Raw genomic sequence first — 17,597 nt, forward strand, 5'->3', positions numbered from 1 at the left:
ATATACAGGAAGTACAAGGTAATAAAAAAGCTATATACAGGAAGTACCAGTACTGAGTCAATGTGCAGGGGTACGAGGTAGTTGAGGTAATATGTACATGTCGGTAGGGGTAAAAGTGACTAGTCAATCAGGATAGATAATAAACAGAGTAGCAGCAGAGTTGGTAGTTGAGGTAATATGTACATGTCGGTAGGGGTAAAAGTGACTAGTCAATCAGGATAGATAATAAACAGAGTAGCAGCAGAGTTGGTAGTTGAGGTAATATGTACATGTCGGTAGGGGTAAAAGTGACTAGTCAATCAGGATAGATAATAAACAGAGTAGCAGCAGTGTTGGTAGTTGAGGTAATATGTACATGTAGGTAGGGGTAAAAGTGACTAGTCAATCAGGATAGATAATAAACAGAGTAGCAGCAGTGTTGGTAGTTGAGGTAATATGTACATGTCGGTAGGGGTAAAAGTGACTAGCCAATCAGGATAGATAATAAACAGAGTAGCAGCATTGTTGGTAGTTGAGGTAATATGTACATGTAGGTAGGGGTAAAAGTGACTAGTCAATCAGGATAGATAATAAACAGAGTAGCAGCAGCGTATGTGAAGTGTGACTGTGTGAGCGTATGTAGTGTGTGTAAGCCTCGTCTAAGCCGGGGGTGAGGGGGGGACGCTAGAGACAGAAAGCGGAGAACACCATTCGCCTCATCTTTCAGTAGAGCAACAATACATTTTACAGACAGGAAGAGTAAGTATAGAAATACAGTAGAGAAACAAGACATTGTACAGACAGGAAGAGTAAGTATAGAAATACAGTAGAGCAACAAGACATTGTACAGACAGGAAGAGTAAGTATAGAAACAAGACTTACATAATGTTGGCCTTGTGCACGGCGGTGACGCTGGCTCGCTGGTTGTTCCTGGCATATTCAAAGGCGTACTCAGCAATTTTTCTACTGGCGTCTTCAGTGATCAGCTTGATACTCTGGACCACACCATCTACTATCTACAACAACAACCACAACAAATCAGCCTGATACTCTGGACTACACCATCTACTATCTACAACAACCACAACAACAAATCAGCCTGATACTCTGGACCACACCATCTACTATCTACAACAACAATCACAACAAATCAGCCTGATACTCTGGACTACACCATCTACTATCTACAACAACAACCACAACAAATCAGCCTGATACTCTGGACTACACCATCTACTATCTACAACAACAACCACAACAAATCAACCTGATACTCTGGACTACACCATCTACTATCTACAACAACAACCACAACAAATCAGCCTGATACTCTGGACTACACCAATCTACAACAACAACCACAACAAATCAGCCTGATCCTCTGGACTACACCATCTACTATCTACAACAACAACCACAACAAATCAGCCTGATACTCTGGACTACACCATCTACTATCTACAACAACAACCACAACAAATCAGCCTGATACTCTGGACTACACCTTCTACAACAACAACCACAACAAATTAGCCTGATACTCTGGACCACATCATCTACAACAACAACCACAACAAATCAGCCTGATACTCTGAACCACATAATTTACAACAACAACCACAACAAATCAGCCTGATACTCTGGACTACACCTTCTACAACAACAACCACAACAAATCAGCCTGATACTCTGGACTACACCATCTACTATCTACAACAACCACAACAACAAATCAGCCTGATACTCTGGACCACACCATCTACTATCTACAACAACAACCACAACAAATCAGCCTGATACTCTGGACTACACCATCTACTATCTACAACAACAACCACAACAAATCAGCCTGATACTCTGGACTACACCATCTACTATCTACAACAACAACCACAACAAATCAGCCTGATACTCTGGACTACACCATCTACTATCTACAACAACAACCACAACAAATCAGCCTGATACTCTGGACTACACCTTCTACAACAACAACCACAACAAATCAGCCTGATCCTCTGGACTACACCATCTACTATCTACAACAACAACCACAACAAACCAGCCTGATACTCTGGACTACATCATCTACTATCTACAACAACAACCACAACAAATCAGCCTGATACTCTGGACTACACCTTCTACAACAAAAACCACAACAAATCAGCCTGATCCTCTGGACTACACCATCTACTATCTACAACAACAACCACAACAAATCAGCCTGATACTCTGGACTACACCATCTACTATCTACAACAACAACCACAACAAATCAGCCTGATACTCTGGACTACACCTTCTACAACAACAACCACAACAAATTAGCCTGATACTCTGGACCACATCATCTACAACAACAACCACAACAACAAATCAGCCTGATACTCTGGACTAGACCATCTACTATCTACAACAACAACCACAACAAATCAGCCTGATACTCTGGACTAGACCGTCTACTATCTACAACAACAACAAATCAGCTTGATACTCTGGACCACATCATCTACTATCTACAACAACAACCACAACAAATCAGCCTGATACTCTGGACTATACCTTCTACAACAACAACCACAACAACAAATCAGCCTGATACTCTGGACCACACCATCTACTAGTGTGAGTGTTAGTTTACAAAAGGCTAAACAAATTGGGGGGGAGGAGTGGGTATGAGGGGGGGGTGGTGTGGGATTCCTTAAAATGTATTGCCTTACCTCCATAACTTGCTACATTTGCACACTCTGTATATACACTGCTCAAAAAAATAAAGGGAACACTTAAACAACACAATGTAACTCCAAGTCAATCACACTTCTGTGAAATCAAACTGTCCACTTAGGAAGCAACACTGATTGACAATACATTGCTGTTGTGCAAATGGAATAGACAACAGCTGGAAATTATAGGCAATTAGCAAGACACCCCCAATAAAGGAGTGGTTCTGCAGGTGGTGACCACAGACCACTTCTCAGTTCCTATGCTTCCTGGCTGATGTTTTGGTCACTTTTGAATGTTGGCGGTGCTTTCACTCTAGTGGTAGCATGAGACGGAGTCTACAACCCACACAAGTGGCTCAGGTAGTGCAGCTCATCCAGGATGGCACATCAATGCGAGCTGTGGCAAGATGGTTTGCTGTGTCTGTCAGCGTAGTGTCCAGAGCATGGAGGCGCTACCAGGAGACAGGCCAGTACATCAGGAGACGTGGAGGAGGCCGTAGGAGGGCAACAACCCAGCAACAGGACTGCTACCACGCCTTTGTGCAAGGAGGAGCAGGAGGAGCACTGCCAGAGCCCTGCAAAATGACCTCCAGCAGGCCACAAATGTGCATGTGTCTGCTCAAACGGTCAGAAACAGACTCCATGAGGGTGGTATGAGGGCCCGACGTCCACAGGTGGGGGTTGTGCTTACAGCCCAACACCGTGCAGGACGTTTGACATTTGCCAGAGAACACCAAGATTGACAAATTCGCCACTGGCGCCCTGTGCTCTTCACAGATGAAAGCAGGTTCACACTGAGCACACGTGACAGACGTGACAGAGTCTGGAGACGCCGTGGAGAACGTTATGCTGCCTGCAACATCCTCCAGCATGACCGGTTTGGCGGTGGGTCAGTCATGGTGTGGGGTGGCATTTCTTTGGGGGGCCGCACAGCCCTCCATGTGCTCGCCAGAGGTAGCCTGACTGCCATTAGGTACCGAGATGAGATCCTCAGACCCCTTGTGAGACCATATGCTGGTGCGGTTGGCCCTGGGTTCCTCCTAATGCAAGACAATGCTAGACCTCATGTGGCTGGAGTGTGTCAGCAGTTCCTGCAAGAGGAAGGCATTGATGCTATGGACTGGCCCGCCCGTTCCCCAGACCTGAATCCAATTGAGCACATCTGGGACATCATGTCTCGCTCCATCCACCAACGCCACGTTGCACCACAGACTGTCCAGGAGTTGGCGGATGCTTTAGTCCAGGTCTGGGAGGAGATCCCTCAAGAGACCATCCGCCACCTCATCAGGAGCACGCCCAGGCATTGTAGGGAGGTCATACAGGCACGTGGAGGCCACACACACTACTGAGCCTCATTTTGACTTGTTTTAAGGACATTACATCAAAGTTGGATCAGCCTGTAGTGTGGTTTTCCACTTTAATTTTGAGGGTGACTCCAAATCCAGACCTCCATGGGTTGATAAATTTGATTTCCATTGATACTTTTTGTGTGATTTTGTTGTCAGCACATTCAACTATGTCAAGAAAAAAGTATTTAATAAGATTATTTCATTCATTCAGATCTAGGATGTGTTATTTTAGTGTTCCCTTTATTTTTTTGAGCAGTGTATATTTTCTGTTGTATTTTTGACTTTATGTTTTGTTTTACCCCATATGCAACTCTGTGTTGTTGTTTTTAATCGCACTGCTTTGCTTTATCTTGGCCAGGTCGCAGTTGTAAATGAGAACTTGTTCTCAACTGGCTTCTTACCTGGTTAAATAAAGGTTAAATAAAAATAAAAATACTCTTTGAAGAGGCGGGGTTTCAGATGTTTTCAGAACATGGCCAGGGACTCTGCTGTCCTTAACTTCAGGGGGAAGCTGGTTCCATCATTGGGGTGCTAGGACAGAGAAGGGCTTGGACTGGGCTGAGTGGGAGCTGCCCTGCCGTAGGGGTGGGACGGCCAAGAGACCAGAGGTGGCAGACTGAGGGGGAGCTGCCCTGCCGTAGGGGTGGGACGGCCAAGAGACCAGAGGTGGCAGACTGAGGGGGAGCTGCCCTGCCGTAGGGGTGGGAGGGCCAAGAGACCAGAGGTGGCAGACTGAGCGCAAGCTGCCCTGCCGTAGGGGTGGGACGGCCAAGAGACCAGAGGTGGCAGAACGGAGTGCTCGGGTTGGGTTGTAGGGTTTGAGCATAGCCTGAAGGTAGGGAGCAGAAGTTCCTGGATTATGACCTGCACCGCTTCCTGTGTGAGGTAGTGGGGTACTCACCACCTCTGGTCTCTACGGATGTTGTAGAGCATGAACCTGCAGGAGCGAGTCACTCCTTTGATATTTGCAGAGAACAACAAGGTGTCCTTTGCACTCTGGGAGTGGGACACCGTGGAGTTGTCAACCGTGATGGAGAGGTCTTGGAGCAGGCAGGCCTTCCCCGGGAGGAAGCAGCTCAGTCTTGTCGAGGTTGAGCTTGAGGTGGTGAGTGGGGCTGTTGCGTTGACCATATTACCGCCACACCGGCGTTCAAGAGCCATGAAGGCAGTCAAATTCCATGCTGCTGTCCCGTGGGAGGTGAGGGTCAAGAGACCAGAGGAGGCAGAACGGAGTGCTGGGGTAGGTAAGTACCATGGTCTTGTAGTGGATGTGAGCTTAGACTGGAAGCCAGTGGAGTGTGCAGAGGAGTGGGGTGACATAGGAGAACTTGGGAAGGTTGAACACCAGGTCGGCTGCAGCGTTCTGGATAAGTTGCAGGGGTTTGATGGCACAAGCGGGGAGCCCAGCCAACAGCGAGTTGCAGTAATCCAGACTGGAGAGGACAAGTACCTGGATTAGGACCTGCGCCGCTTCCTGTGTGAGGTAGGGTCGTACTCTACGGATGTTGTAGACCATGAACCTGCAGGAGCGGGTCACTGCTCTGATGTTTGCAGAGAACGACAGGGTGTTGTCCAGGGTCATGCCAAGGTTCTTTGCACTCTGGGAGGGGGACACAGTGGATTTGTCAACCGTGATGGAGAGGTCTTGGGAGGAAGAGCAGCTCAGACTTGTCGAGGTTGAGCTCGAGGAGGTGGGCCGACATCCAAGCTGAGATATCTGCCAGGCATGCATGCAGAGATGCGTATCACCACCTGGGTGTTAGAAGGGGGAAGGAGAAAAGTAGTTGAGTGTCATCTGCATAGCAATGATAGGAGAGACCATTTGAGGATATGACAGAGCAGAGTGACTTGGTGTATAGAGAGAAGAGGAGAGGGCCTAGAACCGAGTCCAGGGGAACACCAGTAGTGAGAGTATGTGGTGCAGACACAGATCCTCTCCACGTCACCTGGTAGGAGCGGCCTGGCAGGTAGGATGCAACCCAAGAGTGTGCAGAGCCTGAGAGGGTGGAGAGGAGGATCTGATGGTACACGGTGTCGAAGGCAGCGGATAGATCTAAGAGGATGAGAACAGAGGAGAGAGAGTCAGCTTTGGAAGTGCGGAGAGCCTCCGTGACACAGAGGAGAGCAGTCTCGGTTGACAGACCCGTCTTGAAGCCTGACTGGTTAGGGTCATATCCAAGATGGCGTAGTCGTGCAGTCCTGTTTTTGTCGTGTGTCTGTAAATAGCCTGTAAATACCCTGTTTTTTTGTATTTTTCGTACATATTTCCCTATCAGACTTTTCATCCTTCTACAAAATATACTTTCCTGCAACCCGCCTTACTCAATGTGGAACGGATTCTATTATTGACTTACCTTTTATCTAGAATCTCCAGTTGAAACTAGCTAGCCAGCTAACTAGCTACTTGCTATTAGCAACAGTTAGCGGTATTTCACCCAGAACATTGGATTTTTCTGCCGGAATAATTTAATCACTGGACATTAATCACCGGATCGCAACTAGCTAGCTGCAACCGAATGGATGTTGCTATTTGGCTAATCACCACTGCCCCTGATGCAAGCACCAGTTAGCCTCGAGCTAGCCTAGAGCCAGGCCCACATCCCGGCTATCTACCTCTTGGTCTACCGGACGGGAGTAGCCAGCTAACTAGCTACTTGCTATTAGCTACCGTTAGCGGTTTTTCACCATTGTCTGTGGCCTGCACCACCTACCAGCCAGCTCTAGCCTGGACTATTATCGGCCAGTCTGCACAGCGCGTTATCGACCCAGAACATATCAGTTTTTCTGCCGGAATCACTGAATCACTGGACCTTTAACTCCGGATTCATCGCTACCAGCTAGCTGCAACAAAATGGACGTTGTGGTTTGGCTAATCATCCTGAGCTAGGCCCATCTCCCGGCTATCTACCTCTCTGTCAACCGGACGGGACCACCTAGTGTTGAAACGTTGTCCACCGATCCTACACAACTGGTCTGCCGACGAAATCATCTGATGTGGTTACAACAGGCTTCCCGTTACGACGTCGACCACGAAGATTCCATCTGCTAGCCCCGGCCCGCTAGCACACGCTAGCCGTGGCCTCTTGCTCGCTAGTGCTTTAGCAGCCCCGAACTACCTCCGAACTATCCTATTGCTGTTCACCAGACCTTATGATAACTCAGCTATACAGCTGATGCCTGCTGGACTGTTCCTTTATACGGTACCGCATCCTGTTTATGTTTAGCCTCAGGCCAAACTGTGTCGTCATTACCAGCTGTTGTCTTAGCTCTCAAATTACACCTGTGATTGCTTTATGCCTCTCTCCCATGTCAATATGGTTTGATTATTGCTGTTTCGGTTATTTCTAATTGTACTATTTCACTGTAGATCCCCCAGCCCAGCTAAACCTGCCTTAGATAGCTCCTTTGTCCCACCCCCCATACACGCGGAGACCGGCTCAATCGGTGCCTCCAGTGATGCTATCTCTTTCATTGTTACCCAACGCTTAGGTTTACCTCCACTTTACTCATATCCTTCCATATCCTTGTCTGTACATAATGCCCTGAATCTTTTCTACAACGCCCGGAAATCTGCCCCCTTTATTCTATGTACCCAACGCACTAGAAGACCTCAGTATCACTCCTACTCCCCAGGCGCTATCATTTGTTGACTTCTGTAATTGCAAAAGCCTTGGTTTCTTGCATGTTAATATCAGAAGTCTACTTCCTAAGTTTGAGTTATTCACTGCGTTAGCACACTCCGCCAACCCTGATGTTCTAGCAGTGTCTGAATCCTGGCTTAGGAAGGCCACCATAAATTCTGAAATTTCTATCCCCAACTATAACATTTTCCGTCTAGATAGAACTGCCAACTGTAGAGATAGCCTGCAGAGCTCTATCATACTATCCAGGTCTGTGCCCAAACAGTTTGAGCTTGTACTTCTAAAAATCCACCAGTCCAGAAATAAGTATCTCACTGTTGCCGCTTGCTACAGACCCCCCTCAGCCCCCAGCTGTGCCCTGGACACCATATGTAAATTGATTGCCCCCCATTTATCCTCAGAGTTCGTACTGCTTGGTGACCTAAATTGGGATATGCTTAACACCCCGGCCATCCTACAATCCAAACTCAATCTCACACAAATTATCAACGAACCTACCAGGTACAACCCTACATCCGTAAACATGGGTACCCTCATAGATATCATCCTGACTAACTTACCCTCTAAATACACCTCCGCTGTCTTCAACCAGGATCTCAGCGATCACTGCCTCATTGCCTGCGTCCGTAACGGGTCCGCGGTCAAACGACCACCCCTCATCACTGTCAAACGCTCCCTAAAACACTTTAGCGAGCAGGCCTTCCTAATTGACCTGGCCCGGGTATCCTGGATGGATATAGATCTCATTCCGTCAGTAGAGGATGCCTGGTTGTTCTATAAAAGTGCTTTCCTCTCAATCTTAAATAAACATGCCCCATTCAAAAAATACAGAACTAAGAACAGATATAGCCCCTGGTTCTCCTCAGACTTGACTGCCCTTGACCAGCACAAAAACATCCTGTGGCGTACTGCATTAGCATCAAATAGCCCCCGCGATATGCAACTTTTCAGGGAAGTTAGGAACCAATATACACAAGCAGTCAGGAAAGCAAAGGCTAACTTTTTCAAACAGAAATTTGCATCCTGTAGCACTAACTCCAAAACGTTTTGGGACACTGTAAAGTCCATGGAGAATAAGAGCACTTCCTCCCAGCTGCCCACTGCACTGAGGCTAGGAAACACTATCACCACCGATAAATCTACAATAATGAGAATTTCAACAAGCATTTTGCTACGGCTGGCCATGCTTTCCACCTGGCTACCACTACCCCGGCCACCAACTCTGCAACTTGCCCATGCCCCCCCCCCGCTTCTCCTTCACACAAATTCAGACAGCTGATGTTCTGAAAGAGCTGCAAAATCTGGACCCCTACAAATCATCTGGGCTAGACAATCTGGACCCTTTCTTTCTAAAACTAGCCGCCGAAATTGTCGCAACCCCTATTACTAGCCTGTTCAAACTCTCTTTCGTAACGTCTGAGATCCCCAGAGATTGGAAAGCTGCCGCGGTCATCCCCCTCTTCAAAGGGAGTGACACTCTAGATCCAAACTGTTACAGACCTATATCCATCCTGCCCTGCCTTTCGAAAGTATTTGAAAGCCAAGTTAACAAACAGATCACCGACCATTTGGAATCCCACCGTACCTTCTCCGCTATGCAATCCGGTTTCCGAGCTGGTCATGGGTGCACTTCAGCCACGCTCAAGGTCCTAAACGATATTATAACCGCGATCGATAATAGACAGTACTGTGCAGCCGTCTTCATCGACCTGGCCAAGGCTTTCGACTGTAAACCACCGCATTCTTATTGGCAGACTAAATAGCCTTGGTTTCTCAAATGACTGCCTCGCCTGGTTCACCAACTACTTCTCAGATAGAGTTCAATGTGTCAAATCGGAGGGCCTGTTGTCTGGACCTATGGCAGTCTCTATGGGGGTGCCACAGGGTTCAATTCTTGGGCCGACTCTTTTCTCTGTGTATATCAATGATGTCGCTCTTGCTGCTGGTGACTCTCAGATCCACCTCTACGCAGACGACACTATTTTGTATACATCTGGCCCTTCATTGGACACTGTGTTAACAAACCTCCAAACGAGCTTCAATGCCATACAACACTCCTTCAGTAGCCTCCAACTGCTCTTAAACACTAGTAAAACTAAATGCATGCTCTTCAATCGAACGCTGCTGGCACCCGCCCACCCGACTAGAATCAATACTCTCGACGGGTCTGACCTAGAGTATGTGGACAACTACAAATACCTAGGTGTCTGGCTAGACTGTAAACTCTCCTTCCAGACTCACATTAAGAATCTCCAATCCAAAGTTAAATCTAGAATCGGTTTCCTATTTCGCAACAAAGCCTCCTTCACTCATGCTGCCAAACATGCCCTCGTAAAACTGACTATCCTACCGACCCTTGACTTCGGCGATGTCATTTACAAAATAGCCTCCAACACTCTACTCAGCAAATTGGATGTAGTCTATCACAGTGCCATCCGTTTTGTCTCCAAAGCCCCATACACTACCCACCACTGTGACCTGTACGCTCTTGTTGGCTGGTCCTCACTACATATTCGTCGCCAAACCCACTGGCTCCAGGCCATCTATAAATCACTGCTAGGCAAATCCCCGCCTTATCTTAGCTCATTGGTCACCATAGCAGCACCCACCCGTAGTCTGCGCTCCAGCAGGTATATCTCACTGGTCATCCCCAAAGCCAACACCTCCTTTGGCCGCCATTCCTTCCAGTTCTCTGCTGCAAATGACTGGAACGAATTGCAAAAATCTCTGAAGCTGTAGACTCTTATCTCCCTCACTAACTTTAAGCATCAGTTGTCAGAGCACCTTACCGATCACTGCACCTGTACACAGCCCATCTGAAATTAGCCCACCCAACTACCTCATCCCTATATTGTTATTTATTTTTGCTCTTTTGCACCCCAGTATCTCTATTTGCACATAATCTCTTGCACATCTAGCATTCCAGTGTTAATACTAATTGTAATTATTTTGCACTATAGCCTATTTATTGCCTTACCTCCATAACTTACTACATTTGCACACACTGTATATATATTTTCTGTTGTATTTTGTGACTTTGTTTTGTTTACCCCATATGTAACTCTGTGTTGTTGTTTTTTTTCGCACTGCTTTGCTTTATCTTGGCCAGGTCGCAGTTGTAAATGAGAACTTCTTCTCAACTGGCTTACCTGGTTAAATAAAGGTTAAATAAAAATAAAATAAATAAAAGGTCAAGAAGATGGTTCTGAGAGAGATAACGAGAAAGTTGATCAGAGACAGTACGCTCAAGTGTTTTGGTACCAGTCTGAAGTTTTTGAGGTCAGAGGGGTTGAGTGTTGGTTTCTTGAGGAAGGGCGCGACTCTGGCCATTTTGAAGTCAGCAAAACAAATCAGCTAATACTCTGGACTACACCATCTACAACAACAACCACAACAAATCAGCCTGATACTCTGGACTAAACCATCTACAACAACAACCACAACAAATCAGCCTGATACTCTGGACTACACCATCTACTACAACAGCAACATCCTGATACTCTGGGGTACACCATCTACAACAACAAAATCAGCCTGTTACTCTGGCCTACACCGTCTAAAACAAAACAACAACTCAGCCTGATACTCTGGACTAAACCATCTACAACAACAACAACAACTCAGCCTGATACTCTGGACTAAACCATCTACAACAACAACAACAACTCAGCCTGATACTCTGGACTAAACCATCTACAACAACAACAACTCAGCCTGATACTCTGGACTAAACCATCTACAACAACAACAACTCAGCCTGATACTCTGGACTAAACCATCTACAACAACAAATCTGAGGAATATTTCAGTCTGTAATAAAGCCCTTTTTTAATATATTTTTAAAATATTATATATATCACAGGAAAGTATTCTGACCCCTTGACCTTTTGACCTTTTCCACATTTTGTTACCTTACAGCCTTATTCTAAAATTGATTAAATATATTTTTTCCCTCATCAAATCTACACACAATACCCCATACAGACGAAGCAAAAACAGGTTTTTAGAAATGTTTGCAAATGTATAAAAAATAAAAAACAGAAATACCTTATTTACATAAGTATTCAGACCCTTTGCTATGAGACTCGGAATTGAGCTCAGGTGCATCCTGTTTCCATTGATCATCCTTGAGATGTTTCTACAACTTGATTGGAGTCCACCTGTGGTAAATTCAATTGATTGGACATGATTTGGAAAGGCACACATCTGTCTATATAAGGTCCTACAGTTGACAGTGCATGTCAGAGCAAAAACCAAGCCATGAGGTCGAAGGAATTGTCTATAGAGCTCCGAGACAGGATTGTGTCGAGGCACAGATCTGGGAAAGGGTACCAAAACATTTCTGCAGCATTGAAGGTCCCCAAGAACACAGTGGCCTCCATCATTCTTAAATGGCAGAAGTTTGGAACCACCAAGACTCTTCCTAGAGATGGCCGCCCGGCCAAACTGAGCAATCGGGGGAGAAGGGCCTTGGTGGTCCAGAGTTCTTCTGTGGAGATGGGAAAACCTTCCAGAAGGACAACCACCTCTGCAGCACTCCACCAATCAGGCCTTTATGATAGAGTGGCCAGATGGAAACCTCTCCTCAGTAAAAGGCACATGACAGCCCGCTTGGAGTTTGCCAAAAGGCACCTAAAGGACTCTCAGCCCATGAGAAACAAGATTCTCTGGTCTGATAAAACCAAGATTGAACTCTTTGGCCTGAATGCTAAGCGTCACGTCTGGTGGAAACCTGGCATCATCCCTACGGTGAAGCATGGTGGTGGCAGCATCATGCTGTGGGGATGTTTTTCAGCGGCAGGGACCGTGAGACTAGTCAGGCTTGATGGAAAGATGAACGGAGCCAAGTACAGAGAGATCCTTGATGAAAACCTGCTCCAGAGTGCTCAGGACCTCAGACTGGGGCGAAGGTTCACCTTCCAACAGGACAATGACCCTAAGCACACAGCCAAGTCAACGCAGGAGTGGCATTGGGACAAGTCTCTGAATGTCCTTCAGTGGCCCAGCCAGAGCCCAGACTTGAACCCGATCAAACATCTCTGGAGAGACATGAAAATAGCTGTGAAGAATGGGAGAAACTCACCAAATACTGGTGAGCCAAGCTTGTAGCGTCATACCCAAGAAGACTCAAGGCTTTAATTGCTGCCAAAGGTGCTTCAACAAAAGTACTGATTAAAGGGTCACAATACTTATGTAAATGTGATTTCCTTTTTTATAGAATTGTTTTGTTTGTAAAAAAAATAATAATCTAAAAACCTGTTTTGCTTTGTCATTATGGGGTATTGTGTGTAGATTGATGAGGGGAAAAAAAACTATTTAAGCATGACATAATACATAGGGGATGTTGTCCATGGACCTCACCGTGTGCTCAATACCACTGTACTCTCCCTCAGTGTTCTCTCTGATGGTGACCAGGTCCACGTCGTTGTAGGGGGTCTTGTAGCCCTCGATGGACATGCAGGGACGCACGTTGGCATACAGGTCAAAGGTCTTCCTCAGCAGCAGGTTCATTGAGGGGTGGCCGGCCGCGATGGGCGTCTTCAGAGGGCCTGCGGGTCAACTAGAGGTCAAACACCTGGCACCTGACCACCAGGGATGCACCCTATTCCCTATATAGTGCACTAGTGTTGACCAGGGCTTCCCTATATAGTGCACTAGTGTTGACCAGGGCTTCCCTATATAGTGCACTAGTGTTGACCAGGGCTTCCCTATATAGTGCACTAGTGTTGACCAGGGCTTCCCTATATAGTGCACTAGTGTTGACCAGGGCTTCCCTATATAGTGCACTAGTGTTGACCAGGGCTTCCCTATATAGTGCACTAGTTTTGACCAGGGCTTCCCTATATAGTGCACTAGTGTTGACCAGGGCTTTCCTATATAGTTCACTAGTGTTGACCAGGGCTTCCCTATATAGTGCACTAGTGTTGACCAGGGCTTCCCTATATAGTGCACTAGTGTTGACCAGGGCTTCCCTATATAGTGCACTAGTGTTGACCAGGGCTTCCCTATATAGTGCACTAGTGTTGACCAGGGCTTCCCTATATAGTGCACTAGTGTTGACCAGGGCTTCCCTATATAGTGCACTAGTTTTGACCAGGGCTTCCCTATATAGTGCACTAGTGTTGACCAGGGCTTCCCTATATAGTGCACTAGTTGTGACCAGGGCTTCCCTATATAGTGCACTAGTTTTGACCAGGGCTTCCCTATATAGTGCACTAGTTTTGACCAGGGCTTCCCTATATAGTGCACTAGTGTTGACCAGGGCTTCCCTATATAGTGCACTAGTGTTGACCAGGGCTTCACTATATAGTGCACTAGTGTTGACCAGGGCTTCCCTATATAGTACACTAGTGTTGACCAGGGCTTCCCTATATAGTGCACTATTGTTGACCAGGGATTCCCTATATAGTGCACTAGTTGTAACCAGGGCTTCCCTATATAGTGCACTAGTTTTGACCAGGGCTTCCCTATATAGTGCACTAGTGTTGACCAGGGCTTCCCTATATAGTGCACTAGTTTTGACCAGGGCTTCCCTATATAGTGCACTAGTGTTGACCAGGGCTTCCCTATATAGTGCACTAGTTGTGACCAGGGCTTCCCTATATAGTGCACTAGTTTTGACCAGGGCTTCCCTATATAGTGCACTAGTTTTGACCAGGGATTCCTATATAGTGCACTAGTGTTGACCAGGGCTTCCCTATATAGTGCACTAGTGTTGACCAGGGCTTCCCTATATAGTGCACTAGTGTTGACCAGGGCTTCCCTATATAGTGCACTAGTGTTGACCAGGGCTTCCCTATATAGTGCACTAGTGTTGACCAGGGATTCCCTATATAGTGCACTAGTTGTAACCAGGGCTTCCCTATATAGTGCACTAGTGTTGACCAGGGCTTCCCTATATAGTGCACTAGTGTTGACCAGGGCTTCCCTATATAGTGCACTAGTGTTGACCAGGGCTTCCCTATATAGTGCACTAGTTGTGACCAGGGCTTCCCTATATAGTGCACTAGTTTTGACCAGGGCTTCCCTATATAGTGCACTAGTGTTGACCAGGGCTTCCCTATATAGTGCACTAGTTTTGACCAGGGCTTCCCTATATAGTGCACTAGTGTTGACCAGGGCTTCCCTATATAGTGCACTAGTGTTGACCAGGGCTTCCCTATATAGTGCACTAGTTGTGACCAGGGATTCCCTATATAGTGCACTAGTTTTGACCAGGGCTTCCCTATATAGTGCACTAGTGTTGACCAGGGCTTCCCTATATAGTGCACTAGTGTTTACCAGGGCTTCCCTATATAGTGCACTAGTTGTGACCAGGGCTTCCCTATATAGTGCACTAGTTTTGACCAGGGCTTCCCTATATAGTGCACTAGTGTTGTCACGATACCAGAATTTTGAATCGGGTTTAGTATCACGATACTCTATACCATCACAATATTAAAAATACCAAAACGATACCAAAACGATACCAAAACTAAAAAAAGGCGTCTTAGCCAGTGACTTGATCTAGACTGATACACCCAGTTACTGCTCTGTTCAATCAATGGGGATCTTTTCAGTTCAATATCATTACATTTGAACATTTCTATGTAAAAAAAACAGCCATGTATGCATTGATGAATCAATCTTACAATCAATTTGACTTGTTTGTTTTACCAATCAAAACTACATAACATAATGGTAATCATTTATTTGAATGGTAAATCTCTATTGATAAACTGGGTAAATCAGGAAGTAGCCTAGGTCCACAATACAGGTGAATGTAATTCAATAGGAGTGTGGATGCATTGCGTTATAGAGCTTGTTATGGCTGATTTCAGATGACAAACAATCCCAGCCAATCAGAACTGGCAGGAGAACATATTATTTTAATGTACTGATCAGCAACATTTGCATAATTATTACCTCAATTACCTCGACTAACCGGTGCCCCGCATATTGACTCTGTTCCGGTACCCCTGTATATAGCCTCCCTACTGTTATTTCCCATTGACTCTGTACCGGTACCCCCTGTATATAGCCTCCCTACTGTTATTTCCCATTGACTCTGTACCGGTACCCCCTGTATATAGCCTCCCTACTGTTATTTCACATTGACTGTACCGGTACCCCCTGTATATAGCCTCCCTACTGTTATTTCACATTGACTCTGTACCGGTACCCCCTGTATATAGCCTCCCTACTGTTATTACACATTGACTCTGTACCGGTACCCCCTGTATATAGCCTCCCTACTGTTATTTCACATTGACTCTGTACCGGTACCCCCTGTATATAGCCTCCCTACTGTTATTTCCCATTGACTCTGTACCGGTACCCGCTGTATATAGCCTCCCTACTGTTATTACACATTGACTCTGTACCGGTACCCCCTGTATATAGCCTCCCTACTGTTATTTCACATTGACTCTGTACCGGTACCCCCTGTATATAGCCTCCCTACTGTTATTTCACATTGACTCTGTACCGGTACCCCCTGTATATAGCCTCCCTACTGTTATTTCCCATTGACTCTGTACCGGTACCCGCTGTATATAGCCTCCCTACTGTTATTACACATTGACTCTGTACCGGTACCCCCTGTATATAGCCTCCCTACTGTTATTTCCCATTGACTCTGTACCGGTACCCCCTGTATATAGCCTCCCTACTGTTATTTCCCATTGACTCTGTACCGGTACCCCCTGTATATAGCCTCCCTACTGTTATTTCCCATTGACTCTGTACCGGTACCCCCTGTATATAGCCTCCCTACTGTTATTTCCCATTGACTCTGTACCGGTACCCCCTGTATATAGCCTCCCTACTGTTATTTCACATTGACTCTGTACCGGTACCCCCTGTATATAGCCTCCCTACTGTTATTTCCCATTGACTCTGTACCGGTACCCCCTGTATATAGCCTCCCTACTGTTATTTCCCATTGACTCTGTACCGGTACCCCCTGTATATAGCCTCCCTACTGTTATTTCCCATTGACTCTGTACCGGTACCCCCTGTATATAGCCCCTCTACTGTTATTACACATTGACTCTGTACCGGTACCCCCTGTATATAGCCTCCCTACTGTTATTTCACATTGACTCTGTACCGGTACCCCCTGTATATAGCCCCCCTACTGTTATTACACATTGACTCTGTACCGGTACCCCCTGTATATAGCCTCGCTACTGTTATTACACATTGACACTGTCCCGGTACCCCCTGTATATAGCCTCCCTACTGTTATTACACATTGACTCTGTACCGGTACCCCCTGTATATAGCCTCCCTACTGTTATTAACCATTGACTCTGTACCGGTACCCCCTGTATATAGCCTCCCTACTGTTATTTCCCATTGACTCTGTACCGGTACCCCCTGTATATAGCCTCCCTACTGTTATTACACATTGACTCTGTACCGGTACCCCCTGTATATAGCCTCCCTACTGTTATTAACCATTGACTCTGTACCGGTACCCCCTGTATATAGCCTCCCTACTGTTATTTCCCATTGACTCTGTACCGGTACCCCCTGTATATAGCCTCCCTACTGTTATTTCACATTGACTCTGTACCGGTACCCCCCTGTATATAGCCTCCCTACTGTTATTTCCCATTGACTCTGTACCGGTACCCCCTGTATATAGCCTCCCTACTGTTATTACATATTGACTCTGTACCGGTACCCCCTGTATATAGCCTCTCTACTGTTATTACACATTGACTCTGTCCCGGTACCCCCTGTATATAGCCTCCCTACTGTTATTACATATTGACTCTGTACCGGTGCCCCCTGTATATAGCCTCCCTACTGTTATTATATTTTACTGCTGCTCTTTAATTATTTCCTATTTTTTACTTAACACTTTTTTATATTTTCTTAAAAACTGCATTGTTGGTTAAGGGCTTGTCAGTAAT

The 17,597-nt window shown here is 46.1% G+C and overlaps 1 protein-coding gene across 1 annotated transcript in view; it reads right to left on the reverse strand.

The window, feature by feature from the left end:
- Positions 1–857: 857 nt before the first annotated feature.
- LOC311134410 (isocitrate dehydrogenase [NAD] subunit alpha, mitochondrial-like) overlaps positions 858–17,597 on the reverse strand; it is a gene marked incomplete at its 3' end in the record, with an annotated part of 32,965 nt that continues 16,225 nt past the window's right edge. Inside the window, exons 6-7 of the mRNA XM_084168086.1 lie at positions 13,057–13,244; positions 858–995 (exon numbers count right to left, since the gene is read on the reverse strand). Coding sequence (XP_084024212.1) covers positions 858–995; positions 13,057–13,244 — 326 coding nt within the window. The remainder of the gene's footprint in view (positions 996–13,056; positions 13,245–17,597) is intronic.

This window comes from Coregonus lavaretus (assembly GCF_964263955.1).
Source record: "Coregonus lavaretus genome assembly, chromosome: 9".
Lineage (NCBI taxonomy): Eukaryota > Metazoa > Chordata > Actinopteri > Salmoniformes > Salmonidae > Coregonus > Coregonus lavaretus.